This window comes from Centrocercus urophasianus, unplaced genomic scaffold (genome assembly GCF_019232065.1).
Source record: "Centrocercus urophasianus isolate 14NV4802_14NV808 unplaced genomic scaffold, USGS_Curo_1.0 seq_30, whole genome shotgun sequence".
Taxonomy (NCBI): domain Eukaryota; kingdom Metazoa; phylum Chordata; class Aves; order Galliformes; family Phasianidae; genus Centrocercus; species Centrocercus urophasianus.
In genome coordinates this window covers 12,136,869-12,162,260 of record NW_024884867.1, presented here as the reverse complement: position 1 = coordinate 12,162,260, position 25,392 = coordinate 12,136,869, and the positions used below count along the sequence as shown (strand labels likewise).

Sequence of the window (25,392 nt, the reverse complement as noted above, 5' to 3'; positions counted from 1 at the left end):
AGAGATACACCGAAATAATAAACTGGTATTGAGTGAAAAAGTGGGTATTTTAGGAATGAATTGATTTCAAATACTGAATGTTAGCACTGCTAGTGAGATTTTCTTTCATCCAAATGCAGATGATACATGTGCTAGGGAATGGCACTCACGCCACTTCCTTCCCAGTTGCTGTACAGTTATTACTGAAAATAGTACGAGAGTAGGATTAAGCAATAAACTGAATACACTTCACTGCTACTGTTCCTACGTTTTAAAAGTACACGTTAGGTTATCTAATGACTACTTCAAGTTATCATTCTGACTTGGGCAGAGCTGTTTTCCCTTTGCTCCAGGCACACCCACGCATGCTGAAGGTTGCCCTTTCTATTTGGAGTTGGGCACCTTTACTGTGTCTCTATTGCTTTTCTTCTGCCTGTGTGTCCTAAGTCTGAAGTGTGATTGTAGCTCCAATCAAACTGCCATACAATCAAACTGCCTTCTCCACCTGTAGAACCTGAGTATGTTACTGAGTAAACAGACTTCCAGAAATCCATAGGTAGCTGGGAGTACATATCACTTTGATTTGCAAGAACTTGAATTAGAAAATCCCTCACATCTGGATGGTTGTCTATACTCCTAGAGTCACTTTTAATACAGCCTCTACCTTTGCAACCTTGCAGAAGTAGTGCATCAAGCTGTAGGTCTATTGGTTTTTAATGTATATTTGCTATTCCTTCATTTGCCCTTCTCATCTGGCTTTTATTTTGGATTTAGTGAACAATGACAGCCCAGTACCTCACCTCTGCTGAAAGTAATTTTTTTTTTTATTAGTTAGGGAGCTAAGAAATTTCATGTTAAGTGTTCTTAGATGGATTCTTTGGCAGGTAAATGAAGTTAAACCACATTCACCTTATTTACGGAAACTTACCTTCCCTAAGTGTTTCCTGGCTTGTGAGAGCACTATTACCAAATTTATCACATCTTTGTGTCTTTGGTTGCAGAAAGTTGGTACTGATTTTGTTTCCTTCACGCTCACTCAGATTCGTAATAAAATAATGCCAAATTATCTGTTGAAGTGTGTAACTTCGCATCAGCCGAGTCACTGTACTTTTTGATCATGTCTGTTCACAATTGAAACGTTCTTTAAATTTGCATTATTTTTATTATTTAAAACGACTGTAGCACTAGTTTGCTGCCATCGTTACTACTAAACAGTATACTTTCTGGTTGTAAGCCTCTCAGGTTAAAGACTGCATTTATTTCAGTGTGGCTTGGATGCCATTGTAAGGAAACTGGAAGAGCTGTGTAACTGAAGGAGCTTCAGCTGATTCGTAGAGGTCTATAGCAGTGCTGTATGCTAGCTGTTCTCATTTCATTTGTAAAGATCACACAGAAGATGAGCATTACCATCAGTTTTCTTTGTGTGTGTTTCAGAGCTCAGTTTTTAATCATGAAGTGTGTAACATAAGTGATGGCTTTTGTTTGCAGGTGGCCCTCTAAAAGGAAGATAAAGATCAAATACTGTACTGTGTGGTTGAAGTCTGAGGGGAAAAAGAAATCAGACCCTTTGTTAACTCAGGAAATCAAGCTCTTGTGCTCTCTGGTTCCCTAAGCCATGCTGAATTCTGAACATGCAGTTGAAAATCCAAAATAAAACAACTACACCCATGAACACTGGTATAGGCTTTCTGCAATTCCATTCTGCTACCCTAATAAAAATTGCTCTCAAAGGCATTGTGGCATGGTTTTATTTTCAAAGAGATTTCATGTTTGTACCTCGGCTATCTGTGTACAGTGTTGTGCATCACAGCAGCCTGTGCGTGCTTCCAGTCTCAACTCGGTGGTGAATGTGAAGAGCCCCTGAGAAACCTCCTCAATGCATTCCGTGCAAGGGAAAGGTTCCTTACTTACCAGTCTTTCAGAAGCTCTGTATTCATTTACACATTTAAAGCTCATTTCAATTTAAAAAATTGGGTTTCAGTTCTGCTCATCTGACAATGAGGTATTTCTAAAATGCCTTTCTTAACAACTTCTGCTCAGGTAAGACTGTTGTGTTCATTTCCACGTTCAGCTAGAAGAAAATCATACAAGCTGAGCTAAGTTACATCCCAACGGTTGTGAACAGCGCAAAGTCACCAATTGTTGCGCAGTTCAAAAGTTTAGATTAAGGTTTAAATTATCCATCACACCACGGTCACAGTGCGGAAAAGGAGCTGCAGTATTGGCGCACCGTCTTTGCAGCACGCGGCAGGGCAGCAGATGGCACTCGCGCGTCCAGCCGCGCTCTGGCACCTCAGTTACCTTCCGCAGCTCTGAAGATGCGGTCTTCCGCGTTTTGTTTCCACACCGCGTAAACTGCGCCCTCAGATGGCGGTGAGGCGAACTGCAGCACCCAAGGCGCTGCTCACACTGCTCCTGGGAGGACTCCGCTGTTCTGCACAGCACGGGCACAGTGTGGCAAGATAAAAAAACTGTCCCGTGTCAAATCAGCTCCGTTACGATAATTAGGAAAGAGCCTGAGAAAATATTTTACCAAGTGTCCTTGATGATTTTTTGTGTTTGTACAGAGCAAACACTGCCTCAGGTGCACAGGAGTGGTGGATCACACAGCTCCAGTGACCAAAGTGACACAAAGATGCCCTCCCAGCTCTGCAGGGCCTTGCGCCTGGAGCAGATACCTGAGTGCTTTCTGCTCACACTGCATTACAACAGAAAAAGACTTGACTATTTTTTTGCTTAGAAAAGATGGCAATATTAATTTTTTTTAGTATTTAAAAAACGCTTTAAAATGATGTTAGGTAGATTGCTTTTGCACAGGAAATGAGCATCAACAGTCTGAAAGAAGAAAGTGCCACACAGAAAGTCAGTAACACGTCTACATCTTAAAATGCAGTTAAACACAGCAATATGTACGGGGCTCATTGCAGCTCAGATGCTTTCATGACTGGAATTAAAATGAACAAACAGGACAAGGACTTTCAGGCTGAAGGTTCACATGGAATATGACTGACTCACAAAGTGTTACAAAGGCTGGGAACGTGGTCCGGCTTACGGGGACATTAGCAACTGTGTACCCTTGAAGTACAAACGCAGGTATGCAAATATGTATATTTACAGATCCTTGAATGAACAAAGCTGAATGTTCCTTGTTTTGTAATGGCTCTGCAGCTCCGGCCTGATTAATGTCTGGAGTTCATGCAGGCGCTCCCAGGACTGTGAGAAATCATCCGGTCCTTCCCCACAGCCACCGATGGGAGGGACGCTTGGGTACCCTGGGTGCACCATCAGTTCAATCGTCACCGTCCTGCGCTGTGGCACTGGGTGTGCAGGCATCTTGGATGTGAACTCCACAATGGCGGTGTCTATGGCATTCTGGATGGCACTCACAGACATGTTCTTGCCCATGGTACTCAAACCTATGTAAATGTCTGGCCACCTGTAGCCAGAGGTGGGAACACAGATATCAATGTTAATGAGGTAGTTAGACAAAAGTGTGTCATGTCCAGTAGATCAGGAATCAAAAGTAAAACTGTAACTACAAGCCAATAATGCTCTTTCATTCGTTGTCAAAATCAAGATACTGTTTAGAACATCAGCTCTTCAGTCTGGCAGAAAGTCCCAGCATAGCTCAGATACCAACATTTATATTGTTACTCTGATAATGTATGCTGTCACGGCACTGGAATTGTGTGGCATCTGAGAGCTTAAAGGTGCACATTATTAGCAGTGAAAGGACAAACAGAGCTGTAACTGAGAAATGCTGCTATCAACTAACTTAGTAGGGAAAATAAAGGCCTACGTAAAAGTTACACATTTGTTTAGTAGCAATCGATTCCTCCTCACTCTCAGCAGCAGCAGAAGAGGTGGAACGTTGGCCCACTGCAGCACTTCCATGCAAAAGACAGCCACAGACTTCCACTTGTGGGGGTGTTGCCACAACAGGTATAAAGGCACAGCTCCCTTAGCAGCCATATGAGTTCCACCCTGAGGGCAGTAAGAGCGTCGTGGAGCAGTAGTTCCCCTGCGCTACCAAAACATGGTCCCTGGGGTGGCACAGAGATCCTTGGAGGGGAATTTCCATCAAATTCCCCTGCATTGCTCCTGGCTCATTTCTCCCAATTTCTCACTCTGAGTTGCTGTGCCCTTTGCTTTCTCAGTAATAGGCTGTCCTAGTACAGTCTGAGTGCTCTGCACAGAAAGGGCACAGTGAAATGCTGGCCTTCTGCTAGTTGACAGCAAGCGATACTGCCATCCAGCTTATATCAACAGACAACTTCACCTAAAAGCCAAGAAGGCAATACTTCAGTCAATTGAGAAAGCAAGGAAAAGTAACATCATCCAAGGGCAGGTGAGTGCATGGACCTCAGCTGAAGAGTCGTTCATCTGTAAAATTATGACTCACACGACACTGACAAGACTGTTTGCTTTAAAGCAGTGATCACTTGCTCTGGCATTGTACGCCCTATGATCTTCTTGCTTCCACAAAATGAATAGTGATTCTTAATTAGCTTATTTCCTGCTACTTAAAGCCTTCTCTTCACAATTCAAGGATGTAAAAAGTTATCTTTCAAAAACGTTCCCTAAATCTTACAACTAAAGTTCCAGTGCTTGAAGCATATCTAACGCTTCTAATCAAGTGGCATTACTCTGGCATCTGAAATGGTAAGAGAATGAAAGGTTGAGAAACACCCTGAGAAGAATCCATTTCACACGAAAAGTGAATCATCTCCTCTCAAACAAATCTGCACAGTAACCCATAGTGTCTCCAGAGCTTCTGTACTCTTGCAGAATTCCCTTGTAAGCCCCAGATTGGAAAGAGAAAGAGGTCTTGTTCCATTCTGAAAATATCTTATCAGGAACTGAGACATCTTAAAGTTTTACTCCAAAAAGAAGGAGTAATGCCTGTCTTACCTTATTCCATGCTTTGTAAACACATCCACTGTCTTCAGAGAATCTTCTTCTACTCCCACATAGAAGTCCATCAGGGATGGCTCAATCCAGTCACAGTTATGAAGGCCTGGCTCTATTGGGACACGAGTGTATTCAATCCCATATTCCTCTAACACTTCTGCAAACACGTGCCTGACCTCTGTAAATAAAAAGAAACTTTAGTCAGGAATCAGATAACCAACTCACATCCCCTGAAAGCTGTTAGCACAGACACATTTTTCCTTCAGTGTCTTAAACATAAAACCTCATTTGACTTTTCTGCTGAAATGGTTTTGCTCATCTGGATCAAAGCGCCCTTCTGAAGTGGAAATACCTGAAAGCATTACTCGTTCAACAACTGCTGTATGTGCCTTGTCTCCCCTTCAGCACTGAGTGCTTAGTCCAGTAACCTCTTCTGAGGTTGGGAGCCTTGTCCTGGAGTAAACCCGCGGTGGCTGTACTGTTGGGAACACACTCTTCACCAAGTCCCTGCCATAGTTCTTGAGTCAGCTGATTGTTAACACAGGGAAATACTGATTTTTTTTTTTTTTGCCAAGTTTTCCATCTCTATACAAACAATGATCTTAGTTGGAAAACTGAGACACTGGTACTTGCCTATAATATACATACGAAAAACAAGCTGAAACCCACAGATAAAGACTGGAATAGAAATACAACCAACAGCACAGCTTTTGTAGCACCCAATCTTCAATCTCAGAGGCTAACTTGTCCAAGATGGGAACACAATTGCAATTGTAGAGCCTTACACAAATCCTATAAGGTTTATTGTCCAGGGAGCCATGGCAAGAGTGGGGCTTCTCATCCGCTTAGTGCTGGAAAGAAAAGGAGTGTTTGCTTACTTGGGAGAACGTGAATGTGCTGGTGTCCATCCATGTGAGGAGGTAGGTGGCCTGTTAGCTCATGGAACAGATCCACCTGGGCCTTCAGCTCCTGCTTCACCTACACAGCAGAAAAGGATTAAAGAAAAGGCTGAGAGCAGGAGGGTGCAAGGTGGGTGTTGGAGACCTTGCTTGCTAGTACTTGGGATATGGCACTGAAAGGCACGAAGTGCTGGCTGGGTAATGGCGCTGGACTGCCTGGCATCCTTCCTAAGTACAGGTCTCCTTTCGGCTCTGGCTGAGTGGATGATGCTGCTGCTGTGATTTTTTATTTATTTTTACTTTTTTAAAGCTATGATATTTGAATATCCATTTCCCTTTACTTTGAAAGGCAGCTTTGGTCACTAGAACACACCCATCCTTGCTTAACAGTGCAAAACCAAATATCTGCCTAGAGAATGAGAGCCTCTCAAGATAACACAGAGTCTACTGAGAAGTTCTCTGGCATTTTCCCTTTATTGATCGCAGGTTCTTCACAGGTATCTGTTTCAATATCTCTTCTGCCTCCTCAGATAAGTAGTTAACAAGCACACTAGTGTATGTTTTAAAGAAGCAGGGAGAGTGAGTTGTCAAAGACTGCATAGATTTTAGCAGCATTATGTGTAGGACACAGAAAGCCAATTTCAGATGCCAAGGCACCACAGCCTAGATTCACCTGTAAGCACACTTACAGACATGACCTACAAAAAGATGTTCAACTATTATGTGCTGGAATAAGTGTAGGCTGAGCTGTATCAGGAAAGCAAGTTGCACGTGCGTAATGTTACAATATGGAAAGCAAAGCAATAATAGCAGGGGGGCAAAGTCCCACGCTGCAGTGTACTGCATACACCTGAACTCCCTTGGGTTGCCCCCACCTTCCCACCAGGTGCTCAATCACTGCTTCAGGCCATGACTTACTGATTCTGCTATGTATGTGGCTTTCTCCTACCTCTGACATATTTAGGAGGCCTTTTGATAGAGCTGTTCTGAATCCCATTTTCCCATGAAAAAATCCAGCTTCACTGAGCAGAGAAGAGTTTGTCTTGAGCGCCTCACATACAGGGGAGCCCTCAGAGAGGTTGGCGTGCAGTCCTATGGGGATGTTGTATCTGTAATAGGAATAAAATACCTCTTAAACTTTACACCTCTACCTCCTTCACTGCATCAAAAGCATGAGGCTTCTGTGAAAGATCCGGACTAATCCAGATTATTGTGGTTGCTTTGGACCTTTTCTTTTTTAGAAAGGAAATCAGAATAGCCCAGAGCAGAATATATCCAGATAACAAACCTGCCCAGCCTATGGTATTCCCCAACAGCGTTCTCATCCTGGCTCACGTGGAGAGAGCAGCCGTGATACATCTCAGAATAAATTTCATATCTGTATTAAAAACTATAACTAACTGTATGGTATTAGTATCTGTCCTGAAGTTACTAGCAAATGACAGAAAAATCTGAATACTGCAACCATAACACTATAAGATGGAAAGCACAGCAATAACAGCAGGGCAGCTAATTCTTTAGCTGCAGCAAATGAGAACAAGTCCAAGTGCAGCAGCCATGGACACAGAAACAAAGGAAAAAAGATGCTTACATTTGGAAGGCCTCAGGTACACAGGGATTTCCAGCGAGGTACCCTCACCTCCACTGCCAACCCTTACACAATGCCTGAGAAGGGGTTGATCATGGCTCCAACCCTTCCAGTCACCCACGTGCACTGCATGCACTTGAGCTCACCTAGGTTTGCCCTGCCTTGCCACCAGGTGCTTGGTCACTGCTTCCGGCCATAACTCAGCACTACTGCTACAGTAACTCTTTCAGAAAACAATTAATAAACTCCAGAGTTTATACTACTGAAAAAGCTGCCTTTACAAAACTTCAGTCTTACTTGACAATTTCATCCAAAGTTACACATAAGTGGAATCCAGCTGTACCTAAATAGTGCCTAAGGCAGCCATTATGGCAACAGCAAAGACTACAAGCGTAAATATTTTCTGAGTTTAAGGGTAACCTGGCGTGTATGGCAACTGTTGAGTCACGGCCTGAAGCACTGATTGAGCACCTGGGGACAGGACCCAGCCAGCCCTGGGAGCACAGGTGAAGGCAATTCAGCTGTGGACAGGAAGGGGCGCAGCCTGGCTGCACCTCTCTTAGCATTTAAGGGCTGAGTGCCACTGGGGAAGGGTCTCTGCTTGGAGATCTTTCTCTTGTTAAGTCTTTCCTGTGAGTCTAGATCTTCAGAGACAGGTGAGCACCCTTCCTTTTCTTTGTAACACCACTCTATCCATGCTGGTTCTCAGGTTTGTGCTGAGCTTCATTACCACCTCTGAAATTCTCTGAGGGTGGACAAAATGATGCTTTGAAACTTCTTCCAAGACACGCTCTCTGACTCAATAAGCTGCTGTTCTGAAGCTCGTTAGTGAAGTGCAAAGTTGCTGGGGACTAAAGGACTGTGGATGGGTTGGACCAGGTCAGGGTAAATGACTTCCTTCCCATTCTAAGACATTGTAGGATTGAAATTCTTTCGTCCTGGTTCCTCTATGTCTTGTGCTAAAGGACTATGGTTTAGGCACCTGACCTGGTTTAGGCTCTTTCTTAGTGTATGGACAACTCTGAGAAGAGCTGAAGCAGAAGAACATCCCTTTCCTCCCATGACCTGCTGTGTACATCAAATGAGCCCAAAGGTAGAGGGGGAACTCATTCTTTCAGAAATCTCAGGTTCTTTATCCTTTCTCTGGGAAGTTTTGACTATGTCAGCTGATAGCACTTCTTGCACTATTGCCACTGCTGTCTAGAAGAAAAGCATGCATGTGCTACCATGAATTAGCAGACAGAAAACTGTCTGTTGAGCACTTGCCTTCTTGTGATGTAGGAGGGCAAGAAATGAACAGCTGGGCCCTGTCGTGTTGTCTCCCAAGGGCATCAAATGAACCTCCAGTTGTGCAATGCTGTGAGCAATGCTATTTTCAGGAAAAGGCAAACTTTTCTGACAGGTGTGGGACACCAGGGAGCCAGGCACTGTGCTGCACAGCATTAGAGTTGCTTCTCTGCCTGAGCTGAAACCAGCCTTGGAGCTGGGGAATGTGCAGAATGTGGAAGTGCAGAGAGCTGGCTCTGTTCTCACTGTAAGGGGAGACTCTCTCTGTAACATTAGAGCACGTTTCAGAGCTTTGGTAAACACCAGCTGAATATCTTAATAGTTTTCTCCTAGAATTAGTCTTGGCTGGTTTGAGTGACTGTTGGTGTGAAGGAATCTGAAGAGGAACCGTTAGTGTTTAACAGCTCTGGGATACAGGCACCAAAACTCAAAACACAGCATGTGAGAAACTTCAGAAGAAGTACTCATCTATGGGAGATGCACAGAAGCAAACATGCCAGGAGAGCTTTAAGGACATGAGAAGGTGGACAACTCACTGGGCACAGCAGGGTTCTGCTTCTAGATTGCACTTTCCTGTTTCTCTGGATGCAATGAGTCAGGTGATGCTCCTTCCAGCACCACGTGCCCAGGGGCTCAATGTTCATCCCAAACAATCCTGACACTGCACGAGTCTCTGAAGCCCTAAGAGCAATGAGATGAAAATGAGTAAGACTTCAATATTACGGTAACACCTGGGCTGTGCCTCAGAAGACTGGGATCCAATAATGCTCTATCTAAAGCCCTGAGGCTTGGCTTTTAAGACTGAACCTGCAGGCTTTCTTCTACTATTAAATACACTGCATTAGCTCTTCAGAGTACTCTGGAGTGTCTCTCACCAGAGACATGTAGCTTCTGTAACCAAAGAATAGTAAGGCATACTGTGTTGCAGGAGAGAGGGGACAAAAAGGCAGGGAAAAAAGTCAAGTTAAGGGAACTTCCCCTACACAAACACAGCTGTCCAGATCTTTTCAAAGGCAATAAAATACCTGCTATTTCATTAGCAGAAATGCTGAAGCAAAGACTGATACTTCAGCTCAGCATGTGATGCCACACTGGAAGCAGAGTTCAGCTACGGTGGGTCTGCCCTCATAACCAATCCTCTGCCTCAGGCATTATGGATAAGGCAGAATTTGTGCTGATTCTGTTGCCAATCAAATCTAACTGCTAGTTGTTCTACCAACATAAAATTTAAAAGGATGAGCACTGAGACTCAAGCAACAGTTTCTGCTATAAGAACTACAGTAACAACTACCACTGCCAACACAAAACAATATGGACACAAATCTATGAGGTGGTCTCTCTAAATTAATTCTATTTGTTGTTTTAAGCGACAATGACCCTTCCACCTCCTTTTTGGAGGCTGGAGTCTAGATGTTGGCAAGCCTCTCCTGATGCACAAATTTGATCACAGATGTGGTGATTGTTGAAAAAGTGCGTTTTTTGGCTGAGAGTTTGCTCTTCTAAGTGGAGTTATTTTGCTCTTTATATCTCTTGTAGCTTCCATAGATATAATCAGGAGACATTACTAGTGAAGCAACCAATGTAGATATGGCCCTTGACAATTCTCCTTCACTCACTGCAGCTCAGGCAAGCTGAAATTTTGGATACCCATGAAATAGAGGAAATACAACCAGATGAACTGCTTCCTTTTCAAGTAGTTGCTTATTTTGCCACATGAGTGCTCTGAACAAATCTCTGCTGAGGCAACAGGTTTTTGTACAGTTGCATAAAGGGTCCCCAGACTGTGTCCCTAAACTGAGTCACTTTAAAATGCTGCCAGCTTTGTTGCACGCTTCTGAGTTTGGTGCATGAGCAGCTGTGCCCTGGCTCCTGACTGGCCGCTCTGTTCAGTCCCTATGATCCCTGAAGCTGCTGTAATCACTGTGGAAGTTACTTGATTTCCCTAATACCAGACCTTTGCCAATTCTTTGCTCAAGGCATACTCTGGGGTAAGCATGGCACTTATTCTTTTCCCTGATGGGTAAACAGATCCCACCTTCAACATCCTGTTTGTACCTTATCTGGGAAATCACTGTTTCATTGGGCTTCAGACCAAGCGTGATGCAACTAAGGGCCTCACATAAATATCCAGACATCCCGTTTCAGTAATTATTCAAGTGTCTGAATCCAGACAAAGCAAAGCCATGCTCTATGTGAAGAGCACATATTAGTTTTTCAATGTGGGCATTTGCATGTTTGTTTGTTTTGTACCCACTGCCTGCTTTCACCCTATAGCAGCATTTTGTCTAACTGCATCCTATCAAATACCATCTTGGCTTGCTCTATTACTGCTAAGGACCTACTCTTGTAGACAGAAACACCCCATATCCTCTGTAGTGTTAAGAACTGGTTCTGTACATTGTGTAAGGCTCTACCTTTATTTTCAATTAAATTTTTGTATCAGTTGAAGATCTACTGTCCATGATTCCACATCATCAAAAAATGCTGGGCCCTCTGAAATCAATCTGATTTGGGATTTCAGTTTAAGGCCTCAGCACGCTGTCCTAAATCCAAACTCAGTTTGACAGCAGAACTGCCTGCCTGTGATTAAAAGTTAGATAAAGCAGGTGATGAGAAGCATGAGAGACTTCTAGATTAATCAGACATCGACTGAAGGGTCAGAATTAATTCACAATTTACACACACATTTTGCAATTAGTGTTGATGGGAAAGGAAGAGGAAAACATACACAGCAATTAAATGTGGTTTTGTTAGATTCTTCTGTTAAATGTACCCAGCTGTTGTGGGGGCTTCAGCTTTTGTGTAGCTGAGATTAAGCAGAGAAGAAGGAGGGGAAAAAAAAAAAAAGCCAGGAAGGCTGAAGCTGTGCTCTAAAATTTGTCACTATTTAAGTGTTTGGACATAATAACCTAGAAAACAGGAAGAAGGTCCAAACAGTCACAACTGGGCTGGTAAGGGGCGGTAAAAAGCTGTAGGTCTCTGCATTTCTGCCATCTCTGTATGTGTTTCTATGGAAAAATGAAGACACATTTTCAACAAAATAACCCTTCAAGTCCATAAATCCCTTCTCTTGAAGAAGCACCAAGAGCAATGTCTCAAAGTGGGGCTTGATAAATATATGAGATTATATCACCTGGATAACCAGGACATCGCTTCAGTCTTACGCCCCATCAAGAGAAAACTTTTCGAGTTACTGATAACAAAGTAATTCTGTTCTTCCTTCTGCTGTTCTCACTGTGCACTGCTCTAGCAATTGTTATCATCTGTCATCTGACAGTGAATCAGGCCTCTGGTGAAACTACACTTTTGCCTGAAATAACCAGATCCTTTCTTTCAGCCCAGTTGTGGAAACAAATAAGAAAAGCCTGAAATCCAAAGCCTGAATGTTAGGAAAGGTGAATTATTGACTCCTTGGTTCCGCAATTAGTTTGTATTAGAGCTGGTAAAACCACCTGCTGACTACTGCCAAACTTCTGTCAAGTCTTCTAATTAAAACTCAGGGCAACAGATGGCATACCCAGAAGCCTATGGGAAAATGCAGGAAATAGTAGAATTCCAGAGGAACAGTGTTTCTTCTTGAAGGATGCAAGGAGTTGCAAAGTGCTCAAGAAAAACTATCCTGCAAGAAAAGCTGCCTTGTTGCAGACATTAACTTTCCCTGCATGCAATTAACTGAAGACAGGAGGAGAGCTCAAAACATGCAATGACAGGCAGCCACACCATAATTTATCAAGAATTATACATGATCTCCACAAGTCACTGAAACACCAGCACTCTGACAGTCCTGGCATCATGTGTGCAAAAGATCACAATGCTGCAATGCACACAGGAAAGCACGACCTGCTTACTTCAAACTTCTTTTCAATTGGTGATGGATCCAGCCTCCCAGCTTACACTGCTGTCTAGTCACAGGCTGAAAGCTCTGCTGTGGAGTTCTCTCTCTCTAAAAGTGTGGTCAGGCACTGGAATGGGCTGCCCAGGGAGGTGGTGGAGTCACCATCCCTAGAGGTGTTCAAGGAACGTTTGGATTTTGTGTTGAGGGATGTGGTTTAGAGAGAACTATTGGTGATAGGTGGATGGTTGGACTGGATGATCTTGATGTCTTTTCCAACCATGGTGATTCTGTGATGTGTGGGTGTGGTACTTCTTAGATGGGTAGCTATGGGATAACACAAACATGGGGGTGGAAAAAACAGGGCACAGAACCCAAAACACTGTAAAATTTAAACATTCACAGTGAGATAGGGGATAACACCAAGTAAGGGAAAGAAGGAGTAAAAGGAGTAAGAGTGGTGAGACAGTAAAGCAGTGAGTCATACTTTTTCCCCTCCTAATCTTCTTGCATCATGGCACTGCAAGATGAAGATTAAATGTTATTTTTAATAAGTCTGGCCTATATGTCTTAGGGGTGACATGATTTTATTTACATGTTCAGATGTCAGTTTAATATAGGTATGCTAGCACCACCTGATTTGAGTCTTGCATTAGACAGATCACTTGCCCCATGCCTGCAAACACTCTCCCCATGCATGGGCAGGATTGAACACAGCTGCAGGAAATTACAGACAAGTGAGGAATTGTAGAACCTGGCTCATTAATCTTCAGTGCTAACAGATGTTTCCAAAGTCACCCAGCTTATATTCTCAGAAATAGATTTAAATATATGTAATTCACATGTACAATTCAAAATTACCCTCCAGAAGAGCAAAACTGCAGCAGCATGTTGCAGCTTCTGCTGTCACTCACCACACAACTCGGCTTTTTTTTTTCAAACAGCCATATCAGCTGTTAGCACAAGTGTTGTGACCTGGACTCAAAGATGTTTTTAAACCTCTGATTACACAGCCTACATTCTAGCTATGGAAATGAGGCCAGGTGGATTCTATATTTAAAAGCCTTCAGCTAAAATAGTGGAGCTATTACCAGAGCTTTAGGGCTTGAAGGGCTTCATGGTGCCTATATGTCTGAGAGATGTGCTGGCTTTATCTCCTTGTTTTACATTTCATTCATTTTACTTACTAACAGGATTTTAGGTATCTCAGCAGTGTTCTGCCTAGCTCTGCTGCCTTTCCCTTCATCAGCCTAGGGATGGTTCCCCTCCCAGTGTTCATGTGCCATCTCCAGCCTTGTTAACAGAAGACCAATCTGCTGTTAACATCACACCCTGACTTTCCTGCACCACCCAATGTTCATTTTCACCAGAGAAGCTGCAGGCAATTTCCAAGTACCTTGAAAAGCACAGTAATAAGGAGGAGTAATAAGGAGAACCTTTGCAGAAGATGTATCTGAAGCTTAAAGTCTCAGTGTTTCTAGTCCTAGTACAGCTCCTTTCCTTTTTCTGTTTTCCTGTTTTTCTTCTCTGCCTTACTGCTCTGGGATGCGTTCCTACTTCAAAGTCCCTGCCCACATAGAAGCTAAAAGCATTAGCTGGGTTTTACCTTCTAAACTGTCTATTAAAAGACTTGCTGGGCTAGCCCAGGAGAACAACGCATGCTATTGATTTGCTACTCTGTCAGATGTGCCACAAACCTCTGAAAAATTTATGAAGGAGCAAAGGTATGTACAACACAGACAAGAGGTATTATGGGGGGATGGTGGCTTTTGGTTTTGATTTCTTTGATCGTGGATTTTTTGTTGCTGTTATGGAGTAGGGAGTCTTATTTGTTTTGATCTTGTTTCACAAATTGATTTATCGATTTTTTTTAAATGAATAGAAACATTGATTTTATTGGTTTTCTGGTTGAAAAAGCCAAGCATTCTGCTGACCTTCTGCAGAATTATACCTTTTCCAAATTCTGAAAAGAGCCTGGCTGTCCTCATACTCAATCTGTTCAAATGCATTGAATTAAACTAGAAGTAAAGGTTTCTACACTTGTGTCCCAATGGTTTTAGGGTTAGGATTTTGGTCTGAAAGTGTAGCACAGGCTTTCATTCCAATGGTATGTATGTTTTAGAAATATGGCAAAAGAAAATCCAACAAATTCAAACTATACAAGTAAAACTGTAAGTGGTTCTCTATTTACCTTAATAGAATGGCCAATGCAGATAATTCCAGAGGAAGAGCCACATTTGGGGTATGAATTACATGTCAGTGGTTCAAAGGACGTTAGTAAAGATGCCCAGAATCCAACTTTCTTATGCCAGCCTAGATTCTGATACAGTGTTCATACTGGAGCTACTGAACAGGCAGCTTGATGAGATTAGCTTTCTTTGCAATAGCCTGAGCAGGCTGTCCACACAGGAGCTAAAGAAAGTAGCTTACCTCGTTGCCAGTTTGGCTGCATCTGCTGCAGCACTTCCATTGACCAGAAGGGACACATTAGATACAGCTCCAGCTAGGAAACACTCCACGATGCCTTGGTTTCTCTGAGGGCAGTAGCCAAAGTCATCTCCAGTTACTATTAGCTTTGCCTGAAACATCCTTAGAGGTCATGGCTAGTTTAAAAAAAATAAAATAAAAAAATCAACAATTTGCAAATTGGAAGCAAGGAGAAAAAGGCAGGCTCAGCGAGGTCAAACCCAACCATGACACAGCTCTTTGTGGACTCCCGTCACTTCAGCCTGCCTGCTGTCTCACAGTTTGTACAGCAGCTGGATTGGTGCGTGGCCATCAGCCCACACCGTGCCTGCTTCCTGAAAGAAAGCACCAGAGCCACCTTCTGCAGAAAGGCAGGCCTGCCTCCACTTTGCACTGCACTGAACTGCATAAAAGATCAGGGGCTCTATGCGCTAGTTTAATAGCGCGTCAGAGAGTTCAAATTCCCTTTCCCAAGCCTCACCCGCAGGGCCCGGAGCGAGGCGGCAGAACTGCAGAACGCCTAGGGCATCCCGCCGGCCCCCGGCGCGGCCAGCACGGCGCGTCCCCGCGAGGACACGGCGCCTACCTCCTCTCCTGACCGCCGCCGCCGTGCACGCAGCGCTCCCGGCCGCCGCCGCTTCGCAGTGCCGGTTCTGCCGGCGGAGCTCCGCACGCGCCTCGCCGCCGCACGTCCCACCGCTCTTCGTGCGCAGCCCCCGCGGGCGGCTCGCCCGAGCCGAGCCGGCTCCTCCTCGGCGCTGCGAGCGGCGGGACCTTCCGCCGGCGGCCCCTGGCGGCCGCGGCGACGCAGGAGGGAGGCTGGGGGGAGGCACCGGGCGCCGCGCGAGACGGCGAGGAGCGGTGCGGAGGCGCCCGGGTCGGCCTCGGCAGGTGCGGGCGTCGCGTGTGGGGAGGCTCGTGCCGGCGGCTGCAGGTGCTGCGAGTAATTCCGTTAGGCGCTCCGAGTGCTCCAGTGCAAAATGAACCGCCCCGACAATGCCGCGAACGCGCGGCTCCTCGCTCCGTGATCCCCACCGTACCGCTCGCATCTTTCCGCCACCTTGGCTTGTCGGCGGTGTGAACTCTGCGGTCTCAGAACTTCATGTCAGCCAACTTTTCTCAGGAAATCCCCACAGATCTCGGCTCCCCACTGGGGAAGGGCAGAGAGAACAGAGTTCTGGGAAGGGCCGCTCCTAACACGTGCTGTCGCTCAGGGTTGGACGTAAGCCAGTTCTCCATCATGCTGTGTGTAAAATCCTGCTCGTCCTCACATTCAACTGCCATTTTTCCTTACTGTAGAAAAATTATTCTTGACCGACCAGAGTGAAAGTGAAAAAACAGGCTGAGTAGCTCAGAAATGTTGAATGGGAGCTGTTATCAGCCCGCAGAAGGAAAACATGAAGTTCCAGCAAAGCAGAACACGCCCCTTCTCAGTCTGTAATGTTACTTCAAATTATTCAGCCATTCCCATTATAGCAGAAAAAATAACAATCTGATGTTTGGAGCAGGGAAAGGGTGACAGTTCAGAAAGCACCGGGATCGCACATCTGTGAATTCAGGGTTACCGTTAACCTCTTCTAAGGAGCAGGAGTGCAAAAATGGGAGGTCTGCCCCCTTAGTTTCCCATAAGAAAGATTACATGGAATTAATTTTTTTTATGAGAGATATTCAAAAGTATTAGAGAACTTGCTAAATCTGGCAGTATCTGCGTTTCCATCACTTCACAGCAGTGTACTTCTGTTACAGATGAGTTTTTCATGTTCTGTAAGGGCTTCCAGTGCCCTTGGCATTTCTGAGCGGATATTTGCGCGCTGCTACTTGCTTCCTCTTCTAGATGAAGCTCTCATTCACCCATGGCTTCATTTACTGATGAGGGCTATTACTACAACAGATTAAATCAGCATGGCCCTGAAGTAATGTCATGAATCAATAACAGATGCATCTTTCCCTTACCAATGCAAACTCCAAGGTTTTCTGCCTCCTTTCTAATACTACCAATGCTGCTTGACTCTGCACAGGTGAGAGATGCTACATATGTTTAACACAGCTTGTTTACAGGCCTGATTCTCTAATGTTACTCTCTTGTACTCAGTAGTTTGTCCTTACTGCCACCAGTGAGAGGACGAAGCGCACAGAAAAGTCACTGGAAAAGCTCATTCAGACTTATTTTTGCATCAGATCCTAATAAGGTCAGAACTGTGCCCCATATATTTTGCCTGGCGTTACTGACAGTCCAGGAAAGAGAAACCAGGCAATGTTATTGCAATGTTCTTCATAAATCAGAGGCTGTCTATATGCAAAGATGCACTACTTTCTGAGGTGTACATCAATCCCAGGAGTTGTCTGCCATGCTACCTTGGTTGTCAGTCACTGCTATTGTTGCATGCAGCAAACAGAAAACTTACAGCATTTTATAAAAAGGCCAATATAAAAAGAAGGAAAATCCTTTTCTGTAATACATTTCTTTGGATTAGTGTATTCCCTCTGAAATTTTCAAGTGCTACAGATTTCCCATTCCTGTACACCAAAATTACATTAAAATCTGCTTTTCAGGGACAGCCAGGTTGTACTTAGAGGTGCACCTGAGTGGAAATTGTAGGTGCTTTCAGTCCTTGAAAATCAAGTATATGAAATGACTGCAGGGTTAAGTGTCTGAAAACAGAAGGCACTGTAGTTGCACACCGTATACTTCACTTTTGCAGCGCTGCTGAACTATTCTGTGTGTGTACAGAAGCAGCACAATGAGATTCCTATGAATATGCTGTCGTTTCCATTCCCAACATGCACCATTAGTTAATTTCTGTGTCAAGTTTACCTGCCACTTACAGCATTCTGCTAGAAACTATGGCGGGCGCTGTAGCAATGAGGTGGCTGTTAATTGCCACGGGTGTTCAGCATTGATAGGGTTCTTTGTTGGCAACTGTTCTAACACAATTACATTTCTAAAGTACAACTGAAAAGCATCCTAGGGAGTACCGTGTAAACAGTACTAAATGCACTAAGGCTGAGTGACCTCCCAGAAAGACAAACAGGTGCTAGCTAAAGCCCCATATGATTGATTTTCCATGGCTAAAATGGCAACTACAGACATCTGTTTTTGCCATATGCGTAACAAGTGCAAATGTGAGCTCCTGTCTTAGCAAGGTTTCTTAGAATGACAAAGAAATATAGCATTTGGCTATCAGTGTAAGACTTTCGTGTGTGTGTGTGTACTGGGACTACGAAGTTTTAGTCCTCAGGTAAACACACCAGGCTTGTGTGCATGCACGCAAATGTGAACATGTCACTGAGTTTAGGACACAGGCTTCTTGTAAGGTAAGTCTGACATTTAAGTCAGAAATTGTTCTTAGGTCAGATACATAAAACAGACCAGCATGAAAAAAGCCCTGAGCACTCAAGTGAGTGGTATCACATGGGTAGAAAACAACCTCACAGATTGGTGGAAGAGACAAAGTGTCATCTGAGCATCTTACGATGTTTCTTCCAGCCAGCAGTACTAATGTGTTTTCTAAATCATCCCGTGATAGAAAAGTATGATGTTGCAGTTCTGTGCTGTTGCCAACACAGAATACAATCCTTACAAATAATTAAATCCCAAGGCAGGTGCTCTTCTACATGTTACTGCATTGCTAATAAGATAAAAAGTTTTTCCTCTGTTAAATGATGCTGATTTTGGAAGCGTCACACCAGACCGTTCCTGAGATACGGACCAATTCAGTGATGAGTTCCAGAGGCAAAAACTAATGGACTATGTAGGAGTTCCTGTGTCCTTTATCCATAGCTGTACCCTATTGGTAAAGGAGGCTGTTATTATCTGCTGGGGGGAAAATCCTTCAGTCTCCAGCACCATGCAATGAAGTACAACGCTTTCTTTATCCAGTTTCCTGTTATACAGAATAGGTACTAGTAATCTCTTTATATTAGAAGAAGTTTACAAAAGGAACTGAAACACAGCAGATGAACTTTCAGGTGCAAAACCAGACACGATCACCACCACCAGCCACACTGCAGTCAGCATTACTCTGTGTGGCACTTACACCCCAGCGCGAGAAGCTCTAACGCAGAGCTACGCCATCACACACTTTGCTCTGTGTTTCCTTGCGAGGCCTGTCGCCAGCGATTATTTCTCTAACAGTCCCGACTACGCGTTAGATGAGAATGCTGCTGTAACGAACCTGGCAGGCTGTCCACTGACACGCAATTTTCAGCAAGGGGAAGCTCCTCGTGAGGAAAGCGCACGGATTTCCCCGTACCCTTGGGAGCGCCCGGGGGTGATAACGCTCCGTGCCTGGCCACGGCCGCAGCAGAGGTCGGGAGCTGTGCAGCCAGGCGCTGAGGCGGGCGAACCGAACAGCCCACAAAAGCCCGCTTCCGGCGCAGGGCCCCGTCTGGCCCGTCGCTGAGGTAAAAGCGTCTCAGCATGCCCTCGCGTCCCGCCCCGGGAGGCGCCACGCCGCTTGCTCTGATTGGTCGCCTCTTTCCCTCGGCCCAATGAGCTCCTCCTGCCGAACTGTGAGTTCTCTCGGTCGCGGCCCAGTGCGAGATGGAGGTCGAGCGGAGGGAGGGCGGTGATTGGTTGACTGCGGTGCTGGCGGGGAGCGATTGGCTGAGCTCGCTGAGGGGCTGCGGAAGCGCGCTCCGCTGTGTGGCGGCGGTGCCGGGTGGGTTGCGGCGCGATGCGGGGTGGCTGTCGCCTCTTCCCTCTGCTGCTCCTGTGCGGGCTGTGTGGCGGAAGGGAGCTGGCGCCGGGCGCCGTAACCTGCGGCTCGGTGCTGAAGCTGCTTAACACCCGCCACAGCGTTCGGTTGCATTCTCACGAGGTCAAATACGGCTCCGGTGAGCGGGGTCGGGCCGGGAGGCGCCGCGTTGAGGGGCCAGAAGCTGGGAAACGGCGCGGGGAGCGCTGAGGAGGCGAGGAAATGGCGGGAGAGGGGCAGGGAGCGGGAAATGGCCGCGGGAGGCTGTGAGGGGGTCGGGGGATGAAGCCGGAGGTTGCTGCGATCTGTTGCCGGGGCGGCGATGGGACTGTGCGTGGGCTAGGGGCGGGGACAGGGGAGGGGAGGCGGCTGTGGCCCGGGGCGCGGCAGTGCCGTGCATCTCCTGCGTTTGTAGTGTGAGGGGATGCTTTGCCCTCTCCCTGAGTTGAGCCCTGCGCTGCGCCGGCGGCCTCTGTCACGTTCTTCGGCCTAAAGGTTACGGTACCTGCATTCCCAGGAGCCGGTACATTAACTGTGAGAATGAAGTGTGTCTTAGTACTGTCGTGCCTTCGTGTTTAAAGCAGCTTTCCTCAGGTCTTTCAGGACTTCCTGAGCTCCAGGAGTGGGTTGGGTCTCCTGCCATTTAATTCTGTTCCAACAGGAAGTGGGCAACAGTCGGTGACAGGAGTTGAAGCTTCAGATGATGCCAACAGTTACTGGCGGGTTCGTGGGAAGGTTGATGGCAGCTGCCAACGCGGAACCCCGGTGAAATGTGGGCAGGCAATACGACTTACCCATGTAAACACAGGAAAAAACTTGCACACCCATCACTTCCCATCGCCGCTCTCCAATAACCAAGTAAGTTGTTCTGAATCATAAGTTTTGTACAAATAGTGCATGACTGATACTGACGATACCTCTTTCCATATTTCTTGCTTTTGAAGAATCAGAGTTAGATGCCAGCTGCCATCTCTGGATATGCAAAGTTCATATAGTTGCTTCTCTGCATTGTAGAATAATGTGTTAAAGGGTGCTGACAGAGGCAAAATGTAATATCTACCAGTATCAGTTTGTCACTATAGTTTTTACAAACATATATTGGTTTCTTTATTCTGCACCACTGATACTCTGATGATTGTTTTGAAATGCTTAGCACTTTTATAGGACATTAGCCACTTTTCTTAATACCGTGAAGACTGATCTAGAGCCAGACAGTTAGGACACGTATGATTAACTATATCCAAGTTCCTTGGTCTTATAGAAGTAAGGTGTGGTTCTGAATACAAACGTTTATTTCATATTCTTAACAAAGAAGTTTGATTTTCAATTGGTATGTTGTCTTTGACGCTGTATGGACTACATAAGCTTGAATTAACATGACCCTAAATTATTAGCTCAGTAGGTTCAAACTATTGCAGTTCTATTTTCAAGTTGTTAATCACTTCTAGCCATCTGATTTTTCAGTCTGTGCTGAGTCTTTAATCAGTTGGAGTTGAGCCTTCCGCGTTTATGAAAAGACTTGGAGTTTTGGGGGCACATAATGAAATCTGATCTCTAACTTTTGTTTTAGCAGGAATTTACTTGCCGTAATGGTTCTCCATCTTTATTTTTTGAGGAGCCATTCAGCTGTCTGTCCAACACTACGTACCAAAATAGTTGTTGACTTGTAATCTTGGTATAAAAAAGCAACAAAGGAATACAATTCCTTAATAAGTTAGAATGTTGGGACCTTGTGATTAAAAACTTTTTGCAGTGATAACTATGAAGAATCGTGTTACAAAATTGAATGTTTACAGTTATAAACTTGTTTTAGTGGGGAATTAGTGTTATTTCTTTGAAATTGTTTGTCAGAGGGATTGCTCTGACCTCTGCTCGAGATGTCTTTAATTTCTAATGTATGTTGCGGTTTGTTGGCACTTCACGCTCAGGTTATGTGTTGGAGTTTGTTGGCAACTTATGTTCAAGTTGTAGTTGCAGAGAGTTGCTGCTTCTGGATCTGAGAGCTGTTGACAGCAGTGTAATGTTTCTTTCCTCAGCATTCTTGCCTTTAAGTTTTGCTGGCTTTGTGGCTGATATTTTTGTGTGTGCATTGGCAGCGTTTGCTCATATTTTCACTTCAGGAGATTTGTGTCTCTAACAGGAAGTAAGTGCCTTTGGTGATGATGGTGAAGGAGATGACCTCGATATATGGATTGTGCAGTGCAGTGGGACACACTGGGAGCGGGAGGATGCAGTGCGCTTCAAGCACGCAGGAACTGAGGTGTTCCTTTCAATTACGGGGGAGCAATATGGCCATCCCATTAGAGGTCAGCGGGAAGTTCATGGCATGCCCACTGCTAATCATCACAACTATTGGAAAGCAATGGAAGGAGTCTTCATCAAACCCAGTATGGACCTTGCAAAGCACGATGAGCTCTGAATTGCCAGAGGATCCAATAAGATTCATCCTGCTCCAGTGTTCAGAGATGCTAATACTTGGTCTCTTAAAAAGTCCTACCTTGCCTAAGTGATTGACTTTCTGTGTTGCTGAAGGGCATTAGTTCACTCTAGGAATGCTGCGCTTCTGTGGGAATGACATCTGCCAGGCTAAGACATTTTACATTTATTTAAGAAATCCTTTCTAAATCTTCAACCTTATTTGGTGAAACTAGATCATACGTGTTAGTTCTCACTGTCATTTGTTTTGTTCATTACTTCTCCAAATCAAAAGAAATGGAAAAACAAAGTAGTACATCTCTGTCATCCCAGGTACCACAGAGCTTTGTATTTTGTAATCTTTTTTTCGATTATAATTAAATATTTGGAAACTTATTTCTAGCTAGTGAGAGAATGCTATTAATGAAGAGGTGGAGTAAGTCTAGAAAGGGAAAATATTTCTTGGAAAATGGTGCCTTTTGAATGAGTCAAATTCAGCTATTTCAACCTTGCAGGAAAATGTTTCAGTCCATCGGAAAATTGCTTCCAATGTATTTCATGAGCTTTGTTCTGTGTTTATGGAAAAGTTGAAAATACTGTGTATGTTGAAGCAAGAAGACAAGTTTTTATTTATTACCTTTCTCTGAAGAAATCTGTGTCTTTTTCTGCTGATTGTGATACTGCTAATTCTCAAACGGTGGGACTTTTGCTCTAGGGGCTGGTGCAGAAGGCTACTACTTGTTTAATTAATGTTCAAATTTTATAAACTTTGATGTGAATAAATTTGTCTTATGTTGTTCTTGCATGTCATTGCCAGCTCAGCGTGAGAGTCCAGGTGAATAAGCAGTGGGACTTACATCCACGTGGGGTTCTTTTATGCGAATCCAGAAGAAATGGAAAAAAGAGTGAATCTTAGAAAATTGTTTGGTCCTGGATTTTTAACAGAGGGGTAATTTCTAGAGTGATAGCAAGGAGTCTTCATTGCATAAGACATTAATTTCTGTGCTCTTCTGTGGAAAGAGGGGGAAAAACCTAACTCTGAAACACTTTTGTTACAGTGTATTACTGGAAATACTGACTGAAGCACAAAGTACCAGGCATTTTCTATTTGCTTTAAGGAGGAAAGCTCAGTAAATGAAGTCAGCAAATTCAGGTGTTGGTTTTTTCGTCTGTAACTAGTTTACTGGTTATAGTCCTAATTAGTCAGTTAATGAAGGAGGAAAGTTATGCGCTGCTTTCACATCTCTGGTTACACGCTGTTAGAGAGAGAGCGCTGATGAAGTGTAATATGCAATTTCATTTAAATTTGATAAATGTACCTGTGCACTTGATCTGCATGTGCTGATCCCTCACGCTTCTGCTGCACAGAGTAGCTTCAGTTTTGATTCGGGGATTAATACTAGTGAAGATCCTTCATGTTCTGCAGAACAAGATGCTTCTGTTGTTTTGTGATATTCTTCGAAGGAGGTAAGAGTGTTCTTCTGTTAATCTTACAGTACTGAAGGAGAAGAGGCATTTTGGAGATGAAACAAGCTTTTAGTGTTTTGTATTAGAAGCAAACTTTTCTGTAAGGTTCACTGGTATTCCTGACTAATTGTTATTGAAGTAATAAAGGATAATTACTTAAAAAAAAAAAAAAAAAAAAAAATCAGAGCTGTTTAAACAAGCTGCCCTTTCCTTTAATACAGAGAGGGGCTTTTCCTTTGAAGTTGGTTTATGAGAAACTACAAAAAAGCAGTAGCACTTACAAAATGAAGAAATAAATTTGGCAATGAGTTCTTTAGTTCCCTTTAACAGAGAGCTAAACACTTATACCTAAACCACTTTTAGTTTAGTTTAGTGTTTGCTGGCGTGCTTGTGGAATACTGGTTTAGCTGAGGAAAGGTAGGTCTGTGTGGCTCATCTTGGTCTGTGTGCCACTTTATTTGTTTCAGTTCCCACTGCAGAAGTTGTGCTGACAGACTCTTGAATAAGCCTGGTTGAAGCACATCTTAGGAAGTCTATTACCATCGCCATACAGAAGTTATGAGTTGATGTAAGAAATGCAAAGGCTTGTAGTTGTGAAAAATGATAGCTTGTGCAATTGCAAATGTGCATTTCTTTTTATGTAACTTCTAGGTTTATAAGACCTTAATTAGTAATGTTTAATGCCATATTGTGTGTTTTTAAACTGAATTACTATGATTTCAAAATCTCAGGTGTTTTTATTTCCTCTGATTGCTTACAATTCAGCTGTCCAATGCACCTTCCACAGCTGACTGGAGACTTAATCTCTGCTTTTTTATTGGGTTTTTTAGTTGCTTCTTTTTCATATGACTTTAATAATCTGACAAAAGGTGTTGAGACTTAGAGGAACATATGAAACGCTCCAACATGTAGATATGAAGATCTTAAATGTTGTTTTGCTGCTTTTGTTTTTTAAAGGTGGTAATCTAGATTTTGTAGTACCTCTTTCCGAATTCTCTATGCACTTAAATGTTAAATAAAACCTTTTTGTTCATTTTGCTTCTGTTGATAGTGAAATAGAGTTCTATTGAGCGATGGACAGATGCGTTCCGACTTCTTGCTTATTGTGCTATTACAGGTACTCTATGAGAAGGAGGCGTGCCAGCATTGCCCTGATAGACTAGAAAGGCTTTTGGGAAAATCATTAGTGGGATCTTTATTTGTAGTTGTTCTCAGTGAGAATAGTTGTTGAAGGAAATCTGCTGTAAACTCTCTGCTTTGAAAAATCTGCCAAATACTGCGTTTATTTAACATTGAATTAGATACGTTGTATATATGTGTCTGTATGAAATGATACAAACTTAATATACCTTTGGAATTCTTTTTGAGGAACACTTGTTTGAGTGCAAGCACTTTTAGCGTCTGTTTCTTGAGTCTTTTTGAAACTTTGTGTAACTGCTTAGCATACCAACTGAGCACTTGTCATTTACTTCGTCTTTTCAGTATGAATAAGAAGTGCCGACTGCTTCGTCCTTAGGAAGCAGCGCGTTAGATTATATGAAAACTTGGGTGGCAAGCAGGGCGGTTGTGAGAAGAACAGAAAGGCGCAAGTCGGGGAGAGTCTCTCCCGTTAACTCAGCTCCAGCCCGAAAGCCCTGCTGGAACCGGGTCCGCAGCGGCCGCTAGTGAGCGCTGCTGCCCGCCGGCTCCCGGCCGGCTGCGGTGGATCGTGGCTGGGCTCCTCGGCGGGTTTGGGCTCGGAGGAGGAATGAGTGCCAGCCGGCTGCCCCGCCACGGCTCGCTTTAGCTGCTCCCTGCCGTGTCCGGTGCTACTATTATTTCGAAGGGAAACAAAGCGTTAGCGTGGGCTGT

General features: G+C 44.2%; 2 protein-coding genes across 6 annotated transcripts; one reads left to right on the top strand and one right to left on the bottom strand.

Moving 5' to 3' along the window:
• Positions 1-1,709: 1,709 nt before the first annotated feature.
• YDJC (YdjC chitooligosaccharide deacetylase homolog) lies at positions 1,710-19,329 on the bottom strand. 5 transcript variants are annotated; one of them, XM_042828571.1, is made up of 6 exons: positions 19,138-19,329; positions 14,927-15,099; positions 9,201-9,345; positions 5,769-5,868; positions 4,891-5,068; positions 1,710-3,415 (listed from the first exon to the last, which is right to left on the bottom strand). In XM_042828571.1, exons 2-6 carry the CDS (start codon positions 15,082-15,084, stop codon positions 3,091-3,093), a joined length of 906 nt encoding a protein of 301 aa, XP_042684505.1. In that variant the 5' UTR covers positions 15,085-15,099; positions 19,138-19,329; the 3' UTR covers positions 1,710-3,090. The 5 variants fall into 5 exon arrangements, with proteins under 5 accessions (XP_042684505.1, XP_042684502.1, XP_042684501.1 ...); XM_042828568.1 differs by lacking the exon at positions 9,201-9,345 and adding an exon at positions 6,739-6,898 and having other exon boundaries at positions 16,003-19,328; XM_042828567.1 differs by lacking the exon at positions 9,201-9,345 and adding an exon at positions 6,739-6,898 and having other exon boundaries at positions 19,138-19,328.
• Positions 19,330-19,629: 300 nt separating this feature from the next.
• SDF2L1 (stromal cell derived factor 2 like 1) lies at positions 19,630-22,857 on the top strand. Its single transcript, XM_042829229.1, has 3 exons — positions 19,630-19,798; positions 20,321-20,517; positions 21,800-22,857. Exons 1-3 carry the CDS (start codon positions 19,639-19,641, stop codon positions 22,076-22,078), a joined length of 636 nt encoding a protein of 211 aa, XP_042685163.1. The 5' UTR covers positions 19,630-19,638; the 3' UTR covers positions 22,079-22,857.
• Positions 22,858-25,392: the final 2,535 nt, after the last annotated feature.